Consider the following 23996-nt stretch of genomic DNA (forward strand, 5'->3'; position numbering starts at 1 on the left):
ATTATTATTAGGAGATATTATTTGATATTATTATATAATTATTAATTATTATTGTATTATTTATTTTATATATATATATATATATATAATGTATCCTTTATCTCAATAATATATAAAATATTTTTTAATTATTCTTTAGTTTCTCCCTCTCATTTCTATTAGCTTTCAAACTATTTGTTCGGCGAGACGGTGAGGTACTAACTGCTGAGTAAGCAGATGAAATTTCGTTACTTAGATATACGTCAATCCTCATCAGCAGAATGTGCTCATTTCCAAGCTTTACAGGCGGTGGAAGCTCAAAATGAGACTCATGCACTGCTTCTCAACACCTCACTTTCGACGTTTCTTATTGATCATCTTCTTCATTATAGCTTCTGCTTCAATTTCAGAACCAAACCAGGTGCTCCTGTTTTTCTTTGTTTCATCCTAAAGTTCAATTGATTTTCCCTCTCCCTTTTGAGTTGACTTTATGTGTAGTGAACGACCAAAAAAATAGAAGGGGCAGAAACTGCGGCTTTCAGATTTTACATTTAACTTCTTTCTGAATTCTTCTTAGTTAATGAAGAAAGAAAATAAATTTGGTATTTAGAAGTGATGGTCATTCCTGGGCTGAGATGGTCTGCTCTTTTATTTCTATTTCTCCCCTGCGATTTATATGCTTCTTGATGATTAATGTTTGTTGTTTTTTCTTGTGATTTTCAATCATTCAGTTTTGTGATGCTGGGATTGGATATGGTGAGTCCATGTGTGGAATTCCATCTTCGGCTTCATCGAAGCTGTTGATTACGGGGGGAACGATCGTTAATGCTCAGCACCAAGAGATTGCTGATGTCTATGTGGAGGATGGTATTATTGTTGCCGTGAAGCCTAATATCAGGGCATGTTTTATGCTTTTTTCAATATATTCACTTTTTGTTAAGTTTCCCCTTTTTCCAGGAAAGAACCGATTGTTTCCTGAGAAAATTCTAAATTCCAGTACCATTAAAGGGCCAGATACCAAAAATACTATATTTGGTGCCAGACAGGTAGAAGGAAAAAAGCATTCATTTTTAGAAAGAAAGAGAAAATAGTTGCTAACTTAATACTCCACTATTATTAATTTAAAGGCATAGGTAAAATCAAACTTTACAGGCTTTGCCTGATGTTGTATGTTTGCTTACTTGGCTTGAATAAATATTCCCACTTTTGCCCAAAAAAACAGGCACAGATAAAATCCAGAAAAGATCTTAACCCTATTCAAGGTGCCATTTCAGACTAGAAAACACTGTGATTCTTCTTGTTGTTTCATAATGTTCAATTTTACTTTGATCTTACTTTTTCCAATTGGATGTCGTTCTTCCAACTGAAAAGGAATATTTTGTCTGGGCTTTCAAAGAAATGGTTTGGATATAGAATAATGCTAAAACGATTGCAAGGTTTAATAATAAAGCCAAAAAGATAGAAGATTGGTGTAATTTTGCCATCCTCTTGGTACTTAAACTTATCACATCTCTGCAACTGCTCAAGCAGTCTTTAACTTTAATATCAGTTCTTTGGTTATGGTTTGCATTTGGTTTTCTTTGAATCTTATTGCCTTCTTAGTTCTCAAGACTGACTGGGCCTTGCATCCTCATGGCCACAATCTTGGTTTCTAGCTGTTGGCACTTCACTTACCCATGAGAGTCAGAAACTTCAAATCATGTCATGGCCTACTTATCCTTCAGTAGCATCGTATTAAAGCCCTAGCAGTTGCAGGACAAAATGCGTTGGGTATCTTGTGATTTTATCTCATTTCACTTGTAAATATTAAGTGTTTCCTGTGTTGATCACTTGCTAAGATTCCCCTGCTTATGCTATCATGACTGTGTCAGCTGAGTGGAATTATATTCTAGTAAATTGATGCACGCAGGCTGTTTTCATTTGGCATCAGTATGCCTTTATCAATTTTCAGCCTATTTACGTGCACACAATGTTTCTATTGTTTTGTGGTTTCTAATGTTTGACTTTTCTTCGTTTGATTGCCATTGGCAGGTTGGGGATGATGTTACTGTGGTTGATGCCACTGGGAAGTTTGTTATGCCAGGTTAAATTACAACTTCGGTGTAATTCCTATAGAATATATTTCTAATTAATATACAAGCCAATACTGCAGCAGTGACCATGCGCCTGCTAGAGTCCTACGTGTGCCTTTCTAATGTCTGTATATTGAACTTCTTTCCATCTTCTTTGAAAACAACTATCATAGTTCTACTTATCCCTGACAGACTCTGCAAATAATTTCTTTGTTAACTGACAGGAGGAATTGATCCGCACACCCACCTATCTTTTGAGTTTATGGGTACTGAAACTGTAGATGACTTCTTCAGTGGTCAGGCTGCAGCATTGGCTGGTGGAACAACGATGCACATTGACTTTGTCATACCAGTGGATGGGAGTTTAACTGCTGGTTTTGAAGTGTATGAAAAGAAGGCAAAGAAGTCTTGCATGGACTATGGCTTTCATATGGCTATTACCAAATGGGATGAAACTGTCTCGAAGGAAATGGAAATCATGGTCAAAGAGAAAGGTCACATTCTTTTTTTTTTTTTTTGGGGCATAACTAGGAAACTTTATTCAAGCCAAAGAGGGTACAAAATTACAACGAGCTGGTGGCATGAAGAAGTCAGAGAAAAGTCACATTCTAATTCTTTGTTGTATTTTGATAATTTATTTGGTTGACAATGTTTAAGTAGCGCTGTGGACAATATTCTGAGGATATTTGCTTATGTTATGTATGATGTAATCATGTTTTACATTTGCAGGTATAAACTCTTTTAAATTCTTCATGGCATACAAAGGATCTCTTATGATCAATGATGAGCTTCTTTTGGAGGGATTTAAAAAGTGCAAGTCCCTTGGCGCCTTAGCCATGGTTCATGCAGAAAATGGAGATGCTGTTTATGAAGGACAAAAAAGAATGATAGAACTTGGAATAACTGGTCCAGAGGGACATGCCCTTTCAAGGCCCGCAGTGGTAATTCTGCAAATTTTATCCCTTTTGATCAATTATTGATGCATATTCTTAGAGATGAAGCAGCAAAGAAATCACTGTTTTCCTCACATTGACAGTGACCAGACTTTGCATCTGATGCATAAATCTAACCAGAACATGCTTGCATACCTATCTTGCTTTGGATTAACCAATGAAGGAAAAAAACACAGTTCAATTTTCAATCAAGAACGACCTCATTGAATTTTACAATCAATATTTTGAGAAGGGCATTCTCAACTGGGAGATCATGCAATTTTTTCATGTTCAAACAGCAGACCCCAGCTTTGTGACTCTGATTTCAAAATCAAGAGCCATGCATGGCTAGCATCTAAAATATCAATAGAAATATGGAATAACCTATCCATCCCTCATACCACAACAACAACAAGCTTTTATCCCACTAAGTGGGGTTGGCTACATGGATTGCAAGAAGCCATTGTGCTCTATCATTTATCAAGCTTTTAGAAATATTATTAATTAAGAGATCGTGTTCAACAACTTCCAAAGTGTTCTCTTAGGCCTTCCTCTACCCCTCTTAATCGGACTCAAAGTTATATGTTCCACTCTTCTTACCGGTGCCTCCTTTGGTCTTCTTTGTACATGCCCAAACCATCTCAACTAATTTTCTACCATTTTTTCCTCAATAGATGCTACCCTCACTTTTTCGCGTACATCTTTCGTACCACAATACTTCAAAAATACATATATGGTGGTTCTTTGATGGAGGGCCCATTTGTGTAAATATTGAGAGGATAGGACATTACATGTGAATGAGAAGATGGGACACTGAAGGAGGATTTTTGTATAAAATCAGATATAGCATGTTCTATGAGTGTATATAGCTTTTTTGCATTCAATTAATTCAAGTGCTAATTACTTTTTATTAGAAACAAAGCTCTGAAAATCTCTGAACGAGACAAGATTTTAGGAGATTGAGTTGTAAACTCAAGGTAGATAAGTAATTCATGAACTCAACTGAGATGGGACTGTTTTGTTATTCTCTTCTTGGAGCATTTTGGCTGTGGTCTAAGTGTGAAGTTCTTGACACAATGTAGGGACATTGATGATTGACTCAAAAAAAAAGGGGAATTTCCAGTATATATTTTTTCAAAAGTATGAATGGTGGCTAAATTAAGACTTTCTAGTCTGGGTGTTTGACATTATTTCACCCCCAACTTATTTATATGATTACACATCCTCCATCGTTAATGTATCATTGTCTTTTTACTGTACATCTGTATTCCCTGTGAAGTCTAATTATCTTTCAGTGTCACGAGTTATTTCCTTACTTGATTGTGATATTTGTAGTTGGAAGGAGAGGCAACTGCACGTGCAGTTCGCTTAGCAAGTTTTGTCAACAGTCCTTTGTATGTAGTGCATGTAATGAGCATTGATGCCATGGAAGAAATTGCTAAAGCTCGGAAAGAAGGTTTTTAGCTTTGACCCTTGCAGTCTCATGTTAATTGTTGTTGATATTTTCAGCAGTAGTGAACAATGATGACCTTGCTGTTGAAATGTCATTGACCATGGTTTTCCTTATATTGATGAAGTTCATTTACCTTGCAGTAATTATCCTGTCGTGCTAAAAAGAACACTCAATTCATTTTTGTTGAAATTCAGCAGGAAGTTCCCTGAGAAAAAGAATGTGCCTTATATAGGCAGCTCAGACCCCTCCAATTCAGTTATTTGATAGGAAATAAAATACTAATCCTTATAAGAATAAGATGTTGTGTGACCATAGTAGCTAAGCTCTAGAATTCCAAACTACCAGTAAATTCTTCAGTTACATGGCCATTTATCCAAATTTTAACATCATAAATTGATTTAATAGTCATAATTATCATCTCAAATTACATCTGCCATGTAACTATGAACTTGAAAGTTGTACATCTGCCATGTAACTATGAACTTGAAAGTTGTGAAAGGTTGTTTTATGACTTGCTTTTCATATGTATCTAATGAAACTATAATCTTGAAACTGTCAGCTAAAGAGCTTTCTTTACAAGAGTTTCAATCGGATCACTCTACTAAAGTTTATTGTATTTTACCATTATTTATGACTTTTAAGAATGGGGAGTAATTGCTCAAGAACGAGAGAGGAGAGAAATGGGCAAGAGCAATGGAAGGATGCCACATTTTAACTCAAAACTTAAGGCTTAGATGTATCATCCTTCCATTCCTCTTGCTATTTCTCCTATTGCTCATTCCCAAGCAGTCGCTCCCTATTCCTAATGAGTAGTATTAGAGCCTGGTTTCGTTGGAGACTTGAAAGCCTATTATTGTGCACATTTGAAGTTCCAAAAATGGTAGTAACCCTGACTATAGTAGGACTTGTATACGCCACACCATTTAAAGCCTGAAAAAAGTTGGGCTGGCCCTAAAATAGGGACTTGGTGTTTAAAGTGTCTTTGATATGAGGAGCTTGTGGACTCACACTAGAGGGGAAGATTGTTAGGATGTCCAAATATAAGTGGTTTTAAAGATAAACTTGGGCTTAAGAACTATTATAAACTAAAGGAGAAAGACTCATAAACTTAAGCTTTAAGGTTTTGAGTTAAGATGTGACGTCCTACTACTCTTACCCTTTTATCCTCCCCCCTTGTTCCTGGGCAGTCACACCCCATTCCTAACAATAACAATCATGTTCCTAACAATAACAATCATGCTTGTTATGATACCTTATTAAATACTCCTTTGGGGTTTTTGTTGGACTTATTCACCAATTATTGATGAATTAAAGCGTTCTTGTTAATGGAAAGTTACTTTCTGGGTAACAGCAAACTAATAAGATATGTTTCATCCTTATTGTGATTGTACTATTTTTCATCCTTTGGTCTGTCATTGCTTGTGTCCATAATTAGAGATAAATTATTGGACATTGAATAAAGCCATATAAGATATGTATGAGGGGGTAAAAACTAGTATAAGAACGCCTAGTGGTCAAACAAAGGATTTTCTATAAAGATTGGACTACATCAGGGATCATCTCTGAGTCCTTATTTGTTCAACTTGATTTTAAATGTTTTGACGGAATATATTCAAGGGGAAATTCCGAAATGTATGCTCTTCGCGGATGATATAGTTCTTATAGCAGAGACAAGAGAAGAGGTTAATTGCAAATTTAAGTTATAGAGGAGGACATTGGAGTCGAAAGGTTTTCGTCTGAGTAGAAGTAAGACGGAATATTTATATTGTAAATTTGGTAAGGGACTATTCGACAATAATTTGGAAGTGAAATAGGGAGATCAAATTATACCTCAAGTGGAAAAGTTTAGATATTTGGGAGCCATTATTCAAAATGATGGCGAAATCAGTGGAGATATTTCACATAGAATTCAAGCTGGGTGGTTTAATTGGAGAAAAGCTAAAGGAGTTATTTGCGACCGTAAGGTGCTAATAAACTTAAAGGAAAGTTTTATCGCACTGCTATCAGACCGGCAATGTTATATAGTAGTGAATGCTAGGCTCTAACAGGACAGCAAGAGCATAAAGTTGGAGTAGCAGATATGAGAATGTTACGATGGATGTGACATATACGTAAAGATAAAATTCGAAATGAGCACGTACGCGAAAAAGTGAGGGTGGCACCTATTGAGGAAAAAATGGTAGAAAATCGGTTGAGATGGTTTAGGCATGTACAAAGAAGACCAAGGGAGGCACCAGTGAGAAGAGTGGAATATATAACTTTGAGTTCGATTAAAAGAGGTAGAGGAAGGCCTAAGAGAACACTCTTGGAAGTTGTTGAACGCGATCTCTTAATTAATAATATTCCTAAAAGCTTGATAAATGATAGAGCACAATGGCGTCTTACAATCCCTGTAGCCGACCCCACCTAGTGGGATAAAGGCTTGTTGTTGTTGTTGTTGAATATCCCATTATTTGCATTGGTTCATTGTTTTTTCTTGATAAATTAGTTGCAGGAAGGTTAACCACTTGTTTTGAAATTGCAGGACAAAGGGTCATCGGAGAGCCTGTTGTCTCTGGGCTAGTCCTTGATGAGTCTTGGCTTTGGCATCCTGACTTTGAGACTGCAGCAAGGTTTGTTCTTTATTTCCTTTTCTTCTTGTTTCTAACTGTCATTCTGTGTTGCCCTTAATTTTAGAAAGTGAGGATTACTCTTTCCCATGTCTCAGGTATGTCATGAGTCCCCCTATCAGGAAACAAGGACATGACAAGGCCCTTCAAGGTGCCTTTCAACGGGTGTTTTGCAGGTTAAACATTTCTAACTTCAGAGAAACAACATACATCTAATTTTCAAAAACTTTATCCTCTGCAGCAGTCGAAGGGGTAGCTTCCCATTGATTCCCTGAGCCCTACTGCAAAAGGAAAAAGGAAATATTGACCTCTTAGTTCATCGACATTTGCTTTCCAAGTACATTTAAGAAAACTAATTGGTTCCTGTTAGAGCCCTTGGATAGATGGGGCTGCATCTGAATTTAAATATGCATCAGTTGAATGTTATCTATACAAATTGTGCAATCAAGTCTGAAATTGGATAGATGTTAACTATAAATATGCGTTTGTGTATAATTTTTCTAATTGTAACTAGAAGTTTATCTTCAAAATAAGGATTATATATTCAGTGTCTTCCTTGTCCGATCTTAACTGGGACAATTAATTGTTTGCAGCTAATAGAATGAATAATGATATATTTGAGTCAGACCTGTAAACTTTTAAACATAGATAGAAGTGCACAGAAACATGGAATAAATACTTTCAATTACTTGATGTATGCTTTCTTTTTAATATTTAATCTTCTTAGACTTTGGAAATCGAGTCTATCAAAGAAGCAGTGACCTTAACTTGCCGCATCAGTTGAGAATCCATTCAATTTGAAACATTAACAGTCCATAAGGTTTACCACTGCTTGTATCAAAGTATATTGTATTTTGGAAGAAGTGAAGATAAAACTTTAACCATATCAACTCAATCAACAAGGTACATACTATGACAATATGTCACTTAATCTGAGAGTTTAAACTTTTGATCACTGGCTTCTAGTCTAAATAGTTTATAAATGTTGTAACTCTGGAAGAATACTTTCCATAGTTTTATAACCTGTTGCACTTTCTTTAGCCTTTCCCTCTCAGGCTTCAAGCCCAAGATCAAAGTCCAGGAAGCTCTTTGTTGAAAGGGTGTCACCTAACAGTTAGAGGTTTTAATTTGAGTAGTTCTTAGACAGAATTTTACCAAGTCATACTATGCAAATTCTTGTTGAGAAATTTAACAGGAATTTTCATGAACAATGTAATTATATTTGCCATAGCAATGCAGTTCATCCATGATTGTCCCTGTAAGGTGTTGGACAAAGGAAGTTGACGTGACATTTGAATGTATAAACCAACAGTGAAACATCTATCAGAAATAATCTTCTCTATTAATCTCTTGATCTCATTGGCGTAAAAAAAAATTCCCATTTGTCCATGATTAGTAATTCCTCTTTTTTAACCCTATCTTCTATGGCAAATTCTTGTTTGTCACTGTTGAAGCCCGCTATTTAGTAATAATCTTTCCCTCTTGCATTCGCATATTTTCCTGAAAGAGATATCACTTTCCATTTATTCAACCCATATTTTCCTGCCCTTATTTCTTTGAGAGAATAATACTTGTAGCTTCACATATTGAGTTACAGTTATCATTTAAAAATAAGGCTTCCCTGAAATACTTGTTAGATGGTAACCTCAGTCATGAGTTGCATCCTTACAGTTCTGATGACTTTTATTTCTTTATTAACAATGCCTTGCCTGAACCATTTTCTCCTATCCATCTTTTATTTGACCATTCGGATACCTCTTACAATCTGCAGCTGGTAGGAACTGATCATTGTGCCTTTAATTCCACCCAAAAAGCACTTGGAATTGATGATTTCCGGAAAATTCCTAATGGCATCAATGGTAATCATGATGATCCTGGGAACTTTTGGAATTGTTTTTTTCGGTCTGAGTGCATCTCCTGGTTGATGTGAAATGTTTTAACCTAATATTAGCTTCAAATGGAAAACTGCAGGTATTGAAGAGAGGATGCATTTGGTATGGGATACAATGGTGGTAAGCACAAAGCATCACTATTTCCTGCATAACCCTCCTTTGCATGACAAATTCAGTTAAAAAAGGAACAAAAACCTTTTGACCAGAACTTTTGCTTTATATCTTACAGGAATCTGGCAAAATATCTGTTACTGACTATGTTCGCTTGACAAGCACTGAATGGTATTCTTTTTTAGTCCTTTATTTGTTCTCCCTCAATTGTATGCTTCAACTTAATGTAAGCTTGGCATCCAGTTCTAAAGTGTGATTGGGAATTCAAAACCTTTATTCATTTCTTTCTTATTTCAATTTGATGAAGCTCCTAAATTTCTTTTTTCTTTTGCTAATGACTTCTGTGATGGTTTTAGCGCTAGAATCTTCAATGTGTATCCGAGGAAAGGGGCTATCCTTGCAGGATCTGATGCAGATATTATCATACTCAATCCAAATGCAAGCTTTGAGATAACTGCAAAATCCCACCACTCCAGATTAGACGCAAATGTCTTTGAGGGAAAGAGAGGAAAGGTACTGGCTTTTATTTAGCATACTCCATCCTGATCCAGGCATGTTAAAGTATTTGCTGCTTATATGTGGAAAGAAACTAAGAAAGCAAGAAAGTAATCTTCTTCTTAGAGACAAGTATGTTAAAGTGCTTTATTCTTGGAGTTTTAAAAGATATTGATATCTAGTGACTAAATGTGAAAGAATATTCGGGCGTGCTTGTGGATTCTAAGTTGGTAAATTAGGAGAAGCAAATATCCTTGGAGTAAGGTTTACTCTGAAAAATGCCATAATAATACAGGAATGATATTGTAGACTAGTATGTTCTGACATGTGTAATATGGGTTATGTGATTTATTTTGTTGGCCGCTCATGCACAAGTTCTTCCGAAATTTCCTATGACATTAAGAAAAATTTTCAACAGTCATGCAGCTTTGTGTTCAAAGACTAAATGATACAATAGGGTGACTGTGTGGACTCATTCCTCCACTTTACGCCCATCATGTCTTATCTTCCTCTCTTTTCCGATGCACTATAACTATATATAGTGACTTTAGTAAATGCAGAGGATTTTGATTGGATGTTTAAATGTCTATAGCTTCAGGCCTTTAGTTATTATATTAAAATTGATTTTTGCTGTCGTAGTTATTTCAGTATAATAGGTTTTAGTAGACCAAGCCTCTACAATTAATGGATACGATTAGAGAAGCATTACAAATTATTGAACATTATATAGATTGTGGGATATTGACGAATGAATGAGAGTGATTGGGTGGAGACTTGTACAACGTAATGCAAATTTATTTACTGATAGACTCTTGGAATGGTGTGCATAGCACTTATTCATGAGCTCTCATATAAACATTTGACATTACGACTGTTCCTTAAAACTGTAGACGCTGCATGCACTACCATGAACTACTTTTCTTAGCATTTGACTTGTTTAGATTTTGTATTTTCACCAAATTGGCTTCTCTACATTATGTAACCCTTCTAATATCTCAGCATTTGGGTCATGCAGATCAGAGTCCAGATGAGTCGGAATTTTTTTTTTTTCCTCCTTTGGAATTTAGATACTTCAATCATCATTTTTTGAATGGGCTGTTGATAAACAATTGAAAAAATGGCAGTTAGGTCCCAAAATATTGAATTAATGACAGTTAGGTCCAGACAGTTTTTTTTTTTTTTTTTAAAAAAAAAAAAAGTGAACTGCAAATATCTTACAAAGATGAAGCACAATTATGCTATGAGAATTACGTTTGAAATTTAAATGCATTATCTATAGTTTTTTTTTTTTTTTTTGGCCAAAGCATTATCTGTAGTTGAAACTCTTAAATTTTGAATTGTATGAACTGATATTTTTAACTCATTTTCCCAAAAAAAAAAAATTGGATACTTAACTGTCATTAATTTAATGTTTTGATACCTAGCCATCATTCTCCGTAAACAATTTTTCATTCTTTGTTATGCATGCTTCAAAACAAGAAATGCTATAATTCAAAAAATTTGACTTGGACGGCTTAGAGGTTGATGAAAAGCTAGTTTAGCGCTTGTCAGTGTCCTTAGGCTCCGTTTAATTTCATCATTCATGTTTCAATTGATTATCATTGAACCCTTGTGATGCATTGTGGAGATTCAAAGTTTGGTTTGTTTTTGCTCAGGGAAAAGTTGAAGTGACCATAGCTGGAGGAAGAATTGTTTGGCAAAATAATGAACTGAAAGTTGCTCCTGGTACCGGCAGATACATCAAAATGCCACCTTTCAGTTATCTGTATGATGGAATTGACAAGATAGATGCTACATATCTGTCTTCCCTTCAAGCTCCAGTAAATCGAGCTAAATCTACATCTTAAAGTTGGTCAGCGTTCTGAACTTTCAGCATGAGCAGAGGAAAACTGAGCCATCCTACTGTATATTTCTGTCCAAAGCTTCAAATAAAGGATGTGTACCTCAGTGTACTCGATGTCCCCGATGTGTATGTGTATTGATGATTATATTAGAATAAGCATGTTGCTGATAAGGTTGGTCTGGTTGGTAAAAGTTAGATTATAATTCACAAGGTGTGATTTTAAATTTTGATGTCGATATGAAAACTTTTAAGTGGATAATTTATAAATACTTATGCCCTGTTTGGCAGCATGAAAATAGGAGAACGAGAAGTGGAAGTTGACTTCAATTTTTAGAATGTTATGGTATCCATGATTCTGGTTCTTGAAGGAACTCAGTTTCATCAAATTTGATTTGATGGATCCATTGATGGAACCGGTTTTCTTCCCTGGAACCATATTTTTTATGACACTTTTACCCATAATATTTTAACATATTGACAACTTTATCCTTCTCACTTTTCACCTGAAACCTTCACTTGACTCTCCTCTTTGCCGTCACCCACCCCTTTCTTCTTCAACCATTGTCCTCATCTCCAACAACGGACATGGCAACAATGAGGACGCTTCCTCATCTCCAGATCTTTGTTGGTGAAGATGACATTCTCTTTTTTTGGCAGATCTTCATCATCTTCTCCTTCTCCCTCTTCTTTAATCGACTGTAATTAAAGTGGTGCTTTGCCATATTTTTGGTTCTTGACTTTGATAAGTCTAAAGCATCCTCCATCTTTATCTTTGATGTTGTTGTTTAGATTTGTTTTATTGTGTTTTGGATTCCATATATTTTAAGTATTTTGGGTTCAACTTTGCTTGTTCAAATTTTTCACATTTTTTGACAAAGATTGGATTTTCCTATGTTTGGGGGTGAAGATTTTAAGTGTTTTGGGTTCATATCCTATTGTTCGCCTTTTATCCTCTTCTTCACAATTTAAAAGAGAGGGGATTCGTCAAATAATCTAGGTTACACGAATCTCTTAAATGGGATAAAGCAATACAAATTCATCACTCCATTTCTTGAACACCATTCTTTACGTGTTGAAGGATGTTTGCTGTGCTTTTGGTGCTGCCTTCCCTGATTCTCCTTATCTTAGCCGTTTATTGCATCTAACGGCCAGAAACAGTTCATTACTTAAAGCAACATCGTTTTAGTGTATTAAATCCTGACTGTTGACTAGCATTTAATCATAGCCATTCATCGTATTAAAATCCTAGCTGGCAGAGAAGACTTTAATTTAATAGTCATCTTCTTCTTCATGGTGTTTTTTTTTTTTTTTTTTTGGGATAAGTCTGATAATATAAATTCATCATCTTCGCTCGAACGACTTGTTTCACGTTGGCAGAGAAGACTTCTCAGATTTTGCCTTCAAATAAACATCATCATCACTTCTTTCATAGTCAACATCCTCAAACTTCTCTAAAAGATATAATTCCAAATCTGAGACACCTTGCAGGACCTGACCAGGAAAAAAGGAAAAAGAATCGGAATTGATTTTCCAGCTTTAAGAACACAATTGGTCTATGCATCTTGTTTGAACAAATTGTCTATGAGAAAAGTGAACCTAACGAAACAATTTAACAGGGAGTGTATCACATAGCATAATAATGAGGGGAAAAAAAAAGGAAAAAAAAAAACTCAGGAATAACATATAGCATGCCAAATCAAATTCTACGGGGGGAAAAAAATACCTAATAACGAAGCGATTGAAACTGGACGAGGACTTCAGTGTCGGTGACAAAAGCTGGGCAGCCGAGCCTCATCTACTTACTTGGCGGCGTCGATCTGAGCAGATTCAGGGCCCTTGCGGACATTAGCATTAGAAGCGCTAATAGCTACAGCCATCTGCAATTGAAACTCCTCCTCTAACAGATTAAAATCAGCCTCCTTATCGCCACATAAGCCACCGGAACCATCAATATCCGTCCCATCTACAATCGATTCATTTGGTCGAAGGAAGTACTCTCCATCGCTAAAATTGTTCACAAAACCGGACCGGACGGTCAAACCGATGAACCGGCGACTCAGCCATCTGTCCAGTCCGGTTTTCTGGTTTGAAGTGGCAATGACTGAACCGAATTAACCCGGTGACTCAGGATTAAGTTGGGTGGGTTGTATTTTAAAATTTTCTGACCTCCAATACGACGTCGATTTCGGGCTCAAAAAAAAAAATCAAAAAAAAATCTCAGACAGAAAACCAGAAGAACAGAAGAAGGCAGAAGCACGATATCGTTCTTTCCTCTGCTCGTCGATCGCGTTCCATGGTTTCAGAGTTCTTGAGCTTGACTTCTTGCACCTCGCTCGTTGCTGTCCCTGAGCAAAGCTTCAAACTTTATCACGTTCTCTCTTCAAGCTTCTCGTCTTAGACCTCTAGCGTTCTCGTCCCCGAGTGCTCTTGGCGTTCTTCGCGTTACCGTCCTCAGCGTTCTCAGCATACCTTACTAATAAGTAGAGGAAAGAAGATGAAGAAATTTAAGATGAAAGAAAGAGAGAGAGAAGATGTAGAAAAAATAAGAAGAGAGATTTGACAATTGAAAACGCGTGCAAAAAGATGAAAAGTTGAGAGATGACTGACTAACTCGTGAGATGATGGGTGTATCGGTAAGTCTGGCAAAATTACAGGAAATCAAAAAAAAAATTGTAATGAAATTCAAAATTCCAGGTCTCATGGTGCTATTGTTCATTTTAACGTGTAAGGAGGATATGGTCAGGCTATAAATAGCAAGTAGGGGTTTACATATCGTAAATTTCTTTAAAAAAATAACTAAATAGGTATTATATGTTGTAAAATATTTATTATTTATTATATAATAAAAAAATATTATTTTAATAATTTTGGTTTGATCCCGATTAAATTTTTAATTTTGATTGATTCAACAACTGATTCAATTTTAAGTACATTGATAAGAACACTAATACCTTATTGTTTGAAGAGAAAATATAAAAAGAAGGAAAAGAAAAATAGGAAACAAAAATTGAAGGCAGAACAACCCTATTTTTTTTCCTTCAAGTTTTTCTCTATATATGGAGTAATTTTGAAAACAAATTTGTTATTTCATGTGTACCATTCTCTCTTTTTGTTTTTTTTTTTTTGTTTTTGTCTTTATACTTTGTCAATCTCTATTTTTATGTAAAACCCTTCTCTCTCTTACTCTTATTTTTATTTTTTTTCTTTATTCTTACATTTAAACTCTTAAAAAATGTTATATTTTTTAACAGAAGAAATAGTTTTCTCATTCAACTTAACATTCTTGCTTCCCATATTATTAGTTTACATTGCTGGCTGCCATATCATCATTCTGTTAAACATATCAATGTAATTTAAAATATTAACTTTTCTCAGGACTACTTAGATAAATTAATAAAACATTAAGGATTAAAATGATAAAAAGTAAACATAACAAATTAAATCAATAATTCTTTTAAATATAAAGAACTATAAGTTGCATTTTCCCTATAACATATTTTTCAAACTCTACGCAGTCCACAAAAAGTGTTTGTAAATTATCTATCGCAAAGAGAATATGTAGCTGCTGATAAAGTTTTTATGGTTCGATCCAATTATAATTTGTGGTTTTTTTAAATAGAAATTTGTAGTATACAAATTATAGACTTACTGGGGCATAGTAGCAGGATAATGATGTGAAACTCAATAAGTGGTTTGATTCATTAATCATGTCATGGCCCACGAATATCAGGACCATTTGGTTCACACAAAAAGGAAGAATAAAATAAAAAATCAACTAAAAATAATTTTTTAGGAACATTAAACTTTGTCTTTTTAGCAAGCATTAGACCAAAAAGGAATTCTTTTCATGTCCCATCAAAGGTGATTAAGAAAAGAAGTCATTCCTAAATAATGCTATCAATTAAAATTACAATATAACTACTATTCAATAAAGATTAAATTTATTCATTGCTAATTTAACGTTATCATGTAAAATCTGTTAAAAAAAAAAGCTATACTATTTACAAAATATAAGTAGCATGTTTAACTCAAAAAAAAAAAAAAACGCATCAATCCTTTACCAAGTGAATGCACAAATTAAGTAAGAGCATCCAATTTAGAAAAGTATTGCTTCAAATTCTTCTTCTTCTTCTATTCGGAACTTAACTCCAATATATATTAATTTTAGGATACCTATAATCACAAGATAAGAATAACAAATAGATCTAAAGGTGGAGTATGACATAAATAATAATTAAGGTATGAAAAATTAGTCAGATCAAGGTACTAATTTAGGAATTAATAATCAAAACTGATCATAAATAAAATATTTTATTAAAATAATTAAGATACTAATTTAATAATTTATTAATTTTAGTGAGCGGGACTATGATGACAACAACTTGGTCCAACAGAGAAAATAAGCATGACCCAAAAGTGCTAGTACAAAATTAAAAACACGACCCAATTAACATTATTGTGAAGAAATTGCCATTGAACCAAAACAAGCTCACCCTGTGAAGATCTTTTTACAGTCATCTGCAATTCTGACTACCACGCTAAAAAAGATTATTAGAGTTAGAATAGTAGATACATTCAAGAGAAAAAGAATGAATATTGAGAAAGATGTCACTATTTCATTTTTGTCTTCATTTTTTATTTTTAAAAATATTTTGTAATATAATTTTTAAAAGAAAAAATAGTTTTTAAGGATCACTGTATAAAATTTATATCTCATAAAGATCAAATAATTTAAAATAGTTTTATAGCCCTCTGATCCTTCTAATATATTAATTCTATAAGCAAAAAGATTGAAATACCTCTTAAGTAGTTAAAAAAAGAAAAGAAAAGAAACCCCACCGTCCCAACGCCAACCGTCGAACCACTACCTATGCTGGGGTTATTGGCAATCGGTTGCTAAAGCTCTGGCAACATTTTATTTGAAAAATAAACTTTTTATATGGCCAAAGGAGGGTTTGATTCCATAACCCTTGGCCACCTAAAAAACTTGGTGGCCACATTTTATAACATATAGCAATATATATATGAGTAGTAAATCAAACACAAAACCACTTCCATGTAATAACATAATAATGTGTTGTTAATTTTTGAACAAAACTTGTTATTTTACAAATGTCACTTGTTAATCTAATATGGACAATTATAAATTGGGGGCTTCAAAACTTCACTCGTTTTACTTGTTAAACGCATCAATATATTGTTGTGAATCACAAATAGGTTATTGTCAAAATCAAATGGGTATTTGTTAGTAAATGAATTGGGACTCTTAACCCGTTTGGTTTTGACAATAATCTATTTGTGATTAACAACAATATATTAGGACATTTAACAAGTAAAATGAGTAAAGTTTTAAAAATTTTAATTTGTAATTGTCCATGTCGGATTAATAAGTGACATTAAATAATTCATTTGAAATTAACTATTATGGTTTTAACAAATTAGAAAGATTGATAGAAAGGGTTTAGTTATATGTGTTAGTCATTCACTAACAAGTAACCATTTAATTTTGACAACAACCTATTTATGATTGACAATAACACTTGGGACGTCTAACAAGTAAAATGAATAAAATTTTGAAGTCTCTAATTTGTAATTATTTATGTCAGATTAACAAGTGACATTTGTAAAATAACAAACTTTGTTCAAAAATTAACAGCACACCATTATATTATTATATGAAAGTAATTTTTACTTGATTTATTACTTATATTTTTTGTCATATATTATTAAAGGGCTTAGTAGCCTAATGGCCACCAAGCTTTTTAGGTGGCCACTAATCATAAGATCAAACCCTCCCTCACCAACCTAAAAAGTTTATTTCTCAAATAAAATATTATTGATGACCCCATCGGTAGTAGGGCTTCAGCGGCCTCACTGCTAGCGGTGGTTCAACGGCCGGTAATGATGAGAGTTTCTTTTTTTTTTTTAACTACTTGAGGGGAATTTCAGTCTTTTCATTAATGGAATTAATATGTCAAAAGGATGAAAGATCTGTAGAGCTATTTTGAAATCATTTGATTTTTATGGGATATAAATTTTATACAGTGGTCCTTGGATGCTATTTTTTTTTTAAAATTATTTTAAAAAAAAAAAAATGAAAATTTGTTTGGTTTGTCAATTGAAAAAAAATTTTAAAATTAAAAAATAGACTGATAATGATTGTTATAGGCAGTTAATGGTGGTGATTAATGATAAAAATTAATCAGGTAACTATAATTTTTAATAATCAAATATGATATATTTTAAAAATAAGAAAAATAAAACCAAAACAATTTAAAGTTGTATCTATTTAAAAAAAACAAAAACTAAAAATAATTTTGAAAATAAATAAATGGCAAACATTTTTTTCAAATAAATTCTTAAATTTTTATGTTTTCTAAAATAAAAAATAGCTTTTAAAAATAAAAAATAAATAAGAGGGTATTTTCTTTAAAATGAGTTTTCTCTTCAACAATTCACCGTCATTCATGATATGGGAGGTCATCACAAATTAAAATTTTCAATTGTCATAATTTAACTTATAATAAAAAAATAATGTGATAAAATATTTAAAAAAATATTTTTTAATTCCCATACTTTGATTGTATTTTATTATAAATTTTTATATTTTTTTATTATTTTGAATTTCTATAATTTTATTTTTAATATTTTAAATTTTTAAAAAATTAAATTTTAAATAAATATAAAATATTAAAAAATATAAAAATTTAAATATTAAAAAATATAAAAATTTATAGTAAAATATCAAAAAGCATCTTTTTTCTAATATTTTATTTTACAATAAATGTGAAGGTAGGATTCTTGTTTTTGATTTAATCATGAGTAAGCCACCATCAATTCTTCCGTCAACTCTCATTTAATCTTGATGTCAAATATCTACTTTTTAATTTGACATGGCAACTTGATTCCCATCAACTCAGTAATTTCCAACATGATTGAATGGATAACTTCAGCCACAACAAGAATGTCATCAGAACTAAGTCGGGTCTGTAAGAAAGTTGATTGATTATGTCTATTAACTTTGGATGAATAATTGAATACCTTTGAGCCGTCTGTGTTATAACTTTGGCTTGGCCCAAAAAAAGAATAAATAAAGAACTTTGGACAAAATTTTTTAGACAACATTATAGACATGAGGTCTCTAAAGTATGTTTAAGAGGATTCCTTTTTGGAATTAAAATGACGAAGAATCTGCCGACAAGAAAAGTGAAATATATAAAAAAAAAAATAGCGAAAGATAAAACGAATGCTCACAAAAATTTCTAAATGAGACTTTTAAATTAATAATATTTTTAAAAACTTAATTGTTGATAAAATACAATTACATCTTACAATTTATATAACTGATCTTACTTAATTGATTTGATGTTATAATAATATAAGATGTTGTTTTAAAAAAAATGATAATTCATTGATAAAACTTATTTTAAAATTGCACCGGGGTATTTTATTCTTTAAATATCTTTCTATTCCTTCTTTGGTAAGCAAAAGATATTTTTTACATTTATATTTTTTAATATTAAATAATTCTAATATAAAACGTGATATAATTAAAAATATTGTGCGGTGACGCTACCTGCGCCGAGAGAAAACCCGCCAGGGCCACTTAATTTAAGAAGATTTAATAATATTGTGATAATTATAAATATTGGGATGACATGGCAACGGTCATTCCTAGCTTGTGAGCCTTTGTTAGTTGAGACTGACTACATCCTCTGCCACAGCCATAGCTGCAATTCAAAACGGCCACACCTTCCTTCGTTGCACCAAACAAAAACGTGATTTCCTTCCCACCTGATCCCTTCTCTCCATAAACATCATCATAACATTCCTATTTCCTCCCACTTACTCCACACATAAAGTAACCTTTAAATTTGACCCAATTAATTAATTAATCAATCAATTAATTTAAAGCCATTTCAATTAATTAATTTAAAGCCATTCATGTGTACTTGCAAGTTGTTACCCAGATTTGGTAGATTTGATATTATTCATAAGGTGTTTTATAAACATAAAAACGTGATCTTAATCATAAGATGTCAAATAAAAAAGATAAAATAATCTTATGGTTTTATCTCTTAATTTAAGAAAGTATTTTCATAAATAATATGGTCACTCATTGTCTTCTTTTAATTAAGGCATTTTTAAGTATTATTTTTGGATCTTCTAAAATATAATTAATAAGATTTTGCAAAAATTTTATAATTAAGATGCCCTATTAAGTAATGGTAAACATGGAAAGAGTGTTCAATTTTAAAGATAATTAATTCACTCATTAGAGGTATCACTATGTTAAAAAGTTTCCCATAATTTTAAACATATGAAGAGTATAATTGGAAAGTTGTGACGTTTTTTTACACATAAAATAACAAAATAATTTTTTTAAAACATGTGAAATATGTATCTAATATATATTCCTTCTATTAAAAAATGTAAACATTTTTAATCGAATATCATCCCCAATAAAGTAGTTACCTACTTTCAAACTAACCCTATTATTTTTTTATATTTACTCCTATTAAACACTCTATAATATAAAGTCATTCATTAATAGGGGATACTTTTGAAAAAAAGGTAATGATTATACCTCAAAAAACTAAAAATACCTTACATTTTTAAACATCTAATTCCTCTAAAAATACCTTACATTTTTGAACAGAAGGAGTAAGTAAGATTGGAAGGAGTATTAATTTAATTTATTTTAAATTTATACTCCCTCTGTTCAAACTGTAAGACATTTTTTAAGGACTTGGATATTTAAAAATATAAGACATTTTTATTTTTTGAGATATAATCATTGCCTTTTTTAAAAGTGTCTCTATTGATAATGACTTTAAATTTATTATAGGGTATTTAATATGAGTAAATATGAAAAGATAAGGTTAGTTTGAAAGTAAATAACCACTTTATTAAGGGGTGAGATTCAGTTAAAAATATTTTACATTTTTGGACGAAAAGAGTAAATTAATAATAATATAAAAATATAAATTTAATTGTGATTTATCTATTAATTTGGAAATGAAAAATGTAAAAGGAAATATATCCTTCAATCTCATTCCTGATTTTTTTTTTTTTTAACAAACAAACTGTAGAGTGCGTCAGCCTCGTTCACACGGTGGTTTCTCTCCATTATTTTTTATCTTCATTGTTCTTCCATTGCAAATTTTAAATTAAATTTATATCTTTAAAACTTATTAAATTTAAATCACTACATCTAACATAACAGTCCGAAATTACACTTAGGCAGATCCCTGTTTACTGCCGTGTCTTCTTGTCTCGCAACTCCTTCACTGAACGACTAATTAAGGACCACTCCTCTACAGGCATGTCTATATAAAGACGCTTCAACCTTCGTTATCACTTCACACGCATCACCTTCTTCCTTCTAAGAACCACAAAAATGGCTTCTCTCAGCCTCTTTCTCCTCCAAGACCTCGCCGTCGCCATTATCATCTTCTTCACCACTCGCTTCTTCTTCCGCTCTATCTTCAAAGGCCATAATCGGAAGCTCCCTCCCGGCCCGACCGGGTGGCCCTTCCTCGGAGCCCTCCCAATTCTAGGCCCCATGCCTCACGTGACCCTCTTCAAGCTCGCCAGAAAATACGGTCCCGTCATGTACCTCAAGATGGGCACCACTGGCATGGTAGTCGCCTCCACGCCGGACGCTGCTCGCGCGTTCCTCAAAACCCTCGACGTCAACTTCTCAAACCGGCCGCCCAACGCTGGGTCCATCATCCTTGGTTACAACGCCGACATGGTGTTCGCTGACTACGGCTCCCGGTGGAAGCTGGAGAGGAAGATAAGCAACCTGCACATGCTCGGCGGGAAGGCTCTGGACGACTGGGCTCATTTCAGAGTGATGGAGCTCGGCCACATGCTGCGAGCCATGTACGACGCGAGCAAGCAAGGTCAGCCCGTGGTGGTGCCGGAGATGCTGACATACGCGATGGCGAACATGATAGGGCAATTGATTCTGGGGAAGAGAGTGTTCGAGACGAAGGGATCGGAGAGCAACGAGTTCAAGGACATGGTGGTGGAGCTGATGACCAGTGCTGGGTTATTCAACATCGGCGATTTCATACCGTTCTTGAGGCGATTTGATCTGCAGGGACTAGAGCGAGGAATGAAGCAGTTGAATCACAAGTTCGATGTGTTGTTGACCAAGATGATCGAAGATCATCAAGCTACGGCTCATAAGCGAAAGGGCAAGCCTGATTTCTTAGACATTGTTACCAAATACATGAAGGAAAACCCAGAGGGAGAGCCTCTTACAATGACCAACGTTAAAGCCCTTCTTCTGGTAAATATATCTTGATTTATCTCTCTGTTAATTAATATATATACTTCAATCTTAGGTTAATTACTATGGTTCATGGAAAATAATCTAAATTTTCTTTGTGTTGGTTAAAGTACAGAGCAATGAAAATGATTCATCTAAATTTTTGGTTGAGAAGAAACTGCTTGCATTTATTAATATACCATATGCATCTTCTCCACAATTGATTAAAAATTGCAATTTCTATATCTCCTCTTAGATTATTATTTGTATTTGATTATTCATGGTTGTGAACACGATGACAAGGTTACTCTTACTTGCATTACTTCAGTGTTCACTGTTTAGTCAAAACATAATTATACCAAAAAAAAAAACTGATTTTCAAACACATCCTTTAGATCTAATATATGCTCTAGATATATGCATCTGAATACATTTGTGACTCGTATTGTTTATAGAAAACATGTTCCTAATTGTGCGGTGCTGTGCGTTTTGTAGAACCTTTTCACAGCTGGAACTGACACATCATCAAGCATCATAGAATGGGCCCTATCAGAAATGTTGCAGAACCCCTCCATCATGAAGCGAGCTCATGACGAGATGGACCGAGTCATCGGCCGTCAACGACGTCTCCAAGAATCCGACATTCCTAACCTCCCCTACTTCCAGGTATATCTATATCTCTTATCATCGTATTGGTGTCTGCTATTAGAGACAAACTTATTAACGTAAATGAATCAAGTATCAAACAAATCCATAAACATGAAATGCGAATCTGTGATTCCTGTGCAGGCCATTTGCAAGGAGACATACCGGAAACATCCGTCGACGCCGTTGAACCTACCGCGAGTTTCGACGGAAGCATGCGAGGTGAACGGTTACTACATACCCAAAGGAACAAGACTGAGCGTGAACATCTGGGGGATCGGAAGGGACCCAAATGTGTGGGACAAGCCATTGGAGTTCAACCCAGACAGGTTCATGAGTGGTCGGAACGCCAAGATCGATCCTCGCGGCAACGACTTCGAGCTCATCCCGTTCGGAGCCGGAAGGAGGATCTGTGCCGGAACCAGAATGGGGATCGTTCTTGTCCACTACATTCTCGGAACCTTGATTCATTCCTTTGACTGGAAGCTTCCACATGGGCTTTCTGAGTTGAACATGGAAGAAAGTTTTGGTCTTGCCTTGCAGAAGAAAGTGCCTCTTGCTGCTTTGGTCTCTCCGAGGTTGTCTCCTGATGCTTACATTCCATAGAAACGTAGTTAATTCACGCAAATGCATATGTTTGTGCCTGAAACATACATACATGAGTGTGTGTGTGTTGAATAACCTGTGATTCATCATCAGTCCTATGCGTGAGAGTTATGTCTATTGATATATTCAGGGATTGGTATAATTAAGCTTTCGTTCTTGTTTTTTTTTTTTTTGGTTCCGTTTAAATCATGCACGAAGGTCTATCTCTGTGAAGAGAGGCTTTCATGATCTCTAATAACAATATTATGAAGTTTCTATTTTGTCGCTTTGCGTGCATGCATGTTGCCAGCTGCAACATATTACGGAGCAAACTAAAATTTTATTTATATCAGAATGTTTCAGAAACTAATAAAACGGTAAAACGAAACGTGGTTAAATATAATAGGTTAATTTGTTATAGATTTTAGATTTTATATTTATAATTATAATTTATATCAAGCTGCCAGCCACATGATTATCGCGTAATAAATATTATTTTCTTTGCACTGAGAGGAACAAGAGGGCGTGGCAATCGAAAATTTTGCTCCATCTTTGCCTGAATATTCGCCATATACTAAGTATTAATATTTTATTAGAGATTGATAACTTATTTATAACGTGGTAGTTACCGTAAGACATAATGGTAAATCTTTGGTGAACAAAATGAATATAATACTTCATTTGTCCTAAATTATAAAATATTTTTAAGATATTCTTTTTTTATAATATTTGTAAGAGAGATTCAACGTGTAAAATATAAAATACTTTAATAAAAATAATATTTTTTAATAATATCTTTTTATATTACTGTTCTTATTTTATTTTCTCTCCTTAATATTCTTTTATAAATAAAATATTAAATGAAGAATATTTTTAAAATTTAAATATTTATTTAAAAAAAATAAAATTATAAAATATATTTAATAAATTTTATTAATATATATAATTTTATTTAAAATTATTTTATAATCTAAAATGGAAAGATTGCCTAGGGGATTAAATTATTTGCCGGTTGGCTGAAATTGACTTACCAATCGGGGCACAAGGGATCCACGGGTTCATTCACGCGGCTGGCAGGCACAATATTCAAGATACTTAGTT

At 33.6% G+C, this 23996-nt stretch overlaps 2 protein-coding genes and 1 long non-coding RNA gene across 3 annotated transcripts; 2 read left to right on the forward strand and 1 right to left on the reverse strand.

Moving 5' to 3' along the window:
• Positions 1 to 239: 239 nt before the first annotated feature.
• On the forward strand, positions 240 to 11722 carry LOC129302434 (dihydropyrimidinase). The gene is given in 14 exon segments (XM_054941317.1): positions 240 to 400; positions 711 to 878; positions 2011 to 2062; positions 2276 to 2545; positions 2781 to 2992; positions 4319 to 4439; positions 6961 to 7048; positions 7144 to 7193; positions 7196 to 7221; positions 8817 to 8904; positions 9017 to 9057; positions 9167 to 9219; positions 9405 to 9561; positions 11199 to 11722. Coding segments are annotated over 14 exon segments (1617 nt in total). The 5' UTR covers positions 240 to 301; the 3' UTR covers positions 11391 to 11722.
• Positions 11723 to 12756: 1034 nt separating this feature from the next.
• On the reverse strand, positions 12757 to 13616 carry LOC129299615 (uncharacterized). Its single transcript, XR_008590602.1, has 2 exons — positions 13110 to 13616; positions 12757 to 12877 (listed from the first exon to the last, which is right to left on the reverse strand). It is a non-coding gene; the product is annotated as an uncharacterized LOC129299615 (long non-coding RNA).
• A 7125-nt stretch (positions 13617 to 20741) lies between these two features.
• On the forward strand, positions 20742 to 23062 carry LOC129297798 (flavonoid 3',5'-hydroxylase 2-like). Its single transcript, XM_054936147.1, has 3 exons — positions 20742 to 21686; positions 22161 to 22331; positions 22455 to 23062. The coding sequence occupies exons 1-3, from the start codon at positions 20787 to 20789 to the stop codon at positions 22914 to 22916; spliced, it is 1533 nt and encodes a 510-aa protein (XP_054792122.1). The 5' UTR covers positions 20742 to 20786; the 3' UTR covers positions 22917 to 23062.
• The last annotated feature ends 934 nt before the right edge of the window (positions 23063 to 23996 follow it).

The sequence above is a fragment of the Prosopis cineraria genome, unplaced genomic scaffold, assembly GCF_029017545.1.
Source record: "Prosopis cineraria cultivar Desert tree isolate PC_DT_omini unplaced genomic scaffold, ASM2901754v1 PC2, whole genome shotgun sequence".
NCBI classification, from domain to species: domain Eukaryota; kingdom Viridiplantae; phylum Streptophyta; class Magnoliopsida; order Fabales; family Fabaceae; genus Prosopis; species Prosopis cineraria.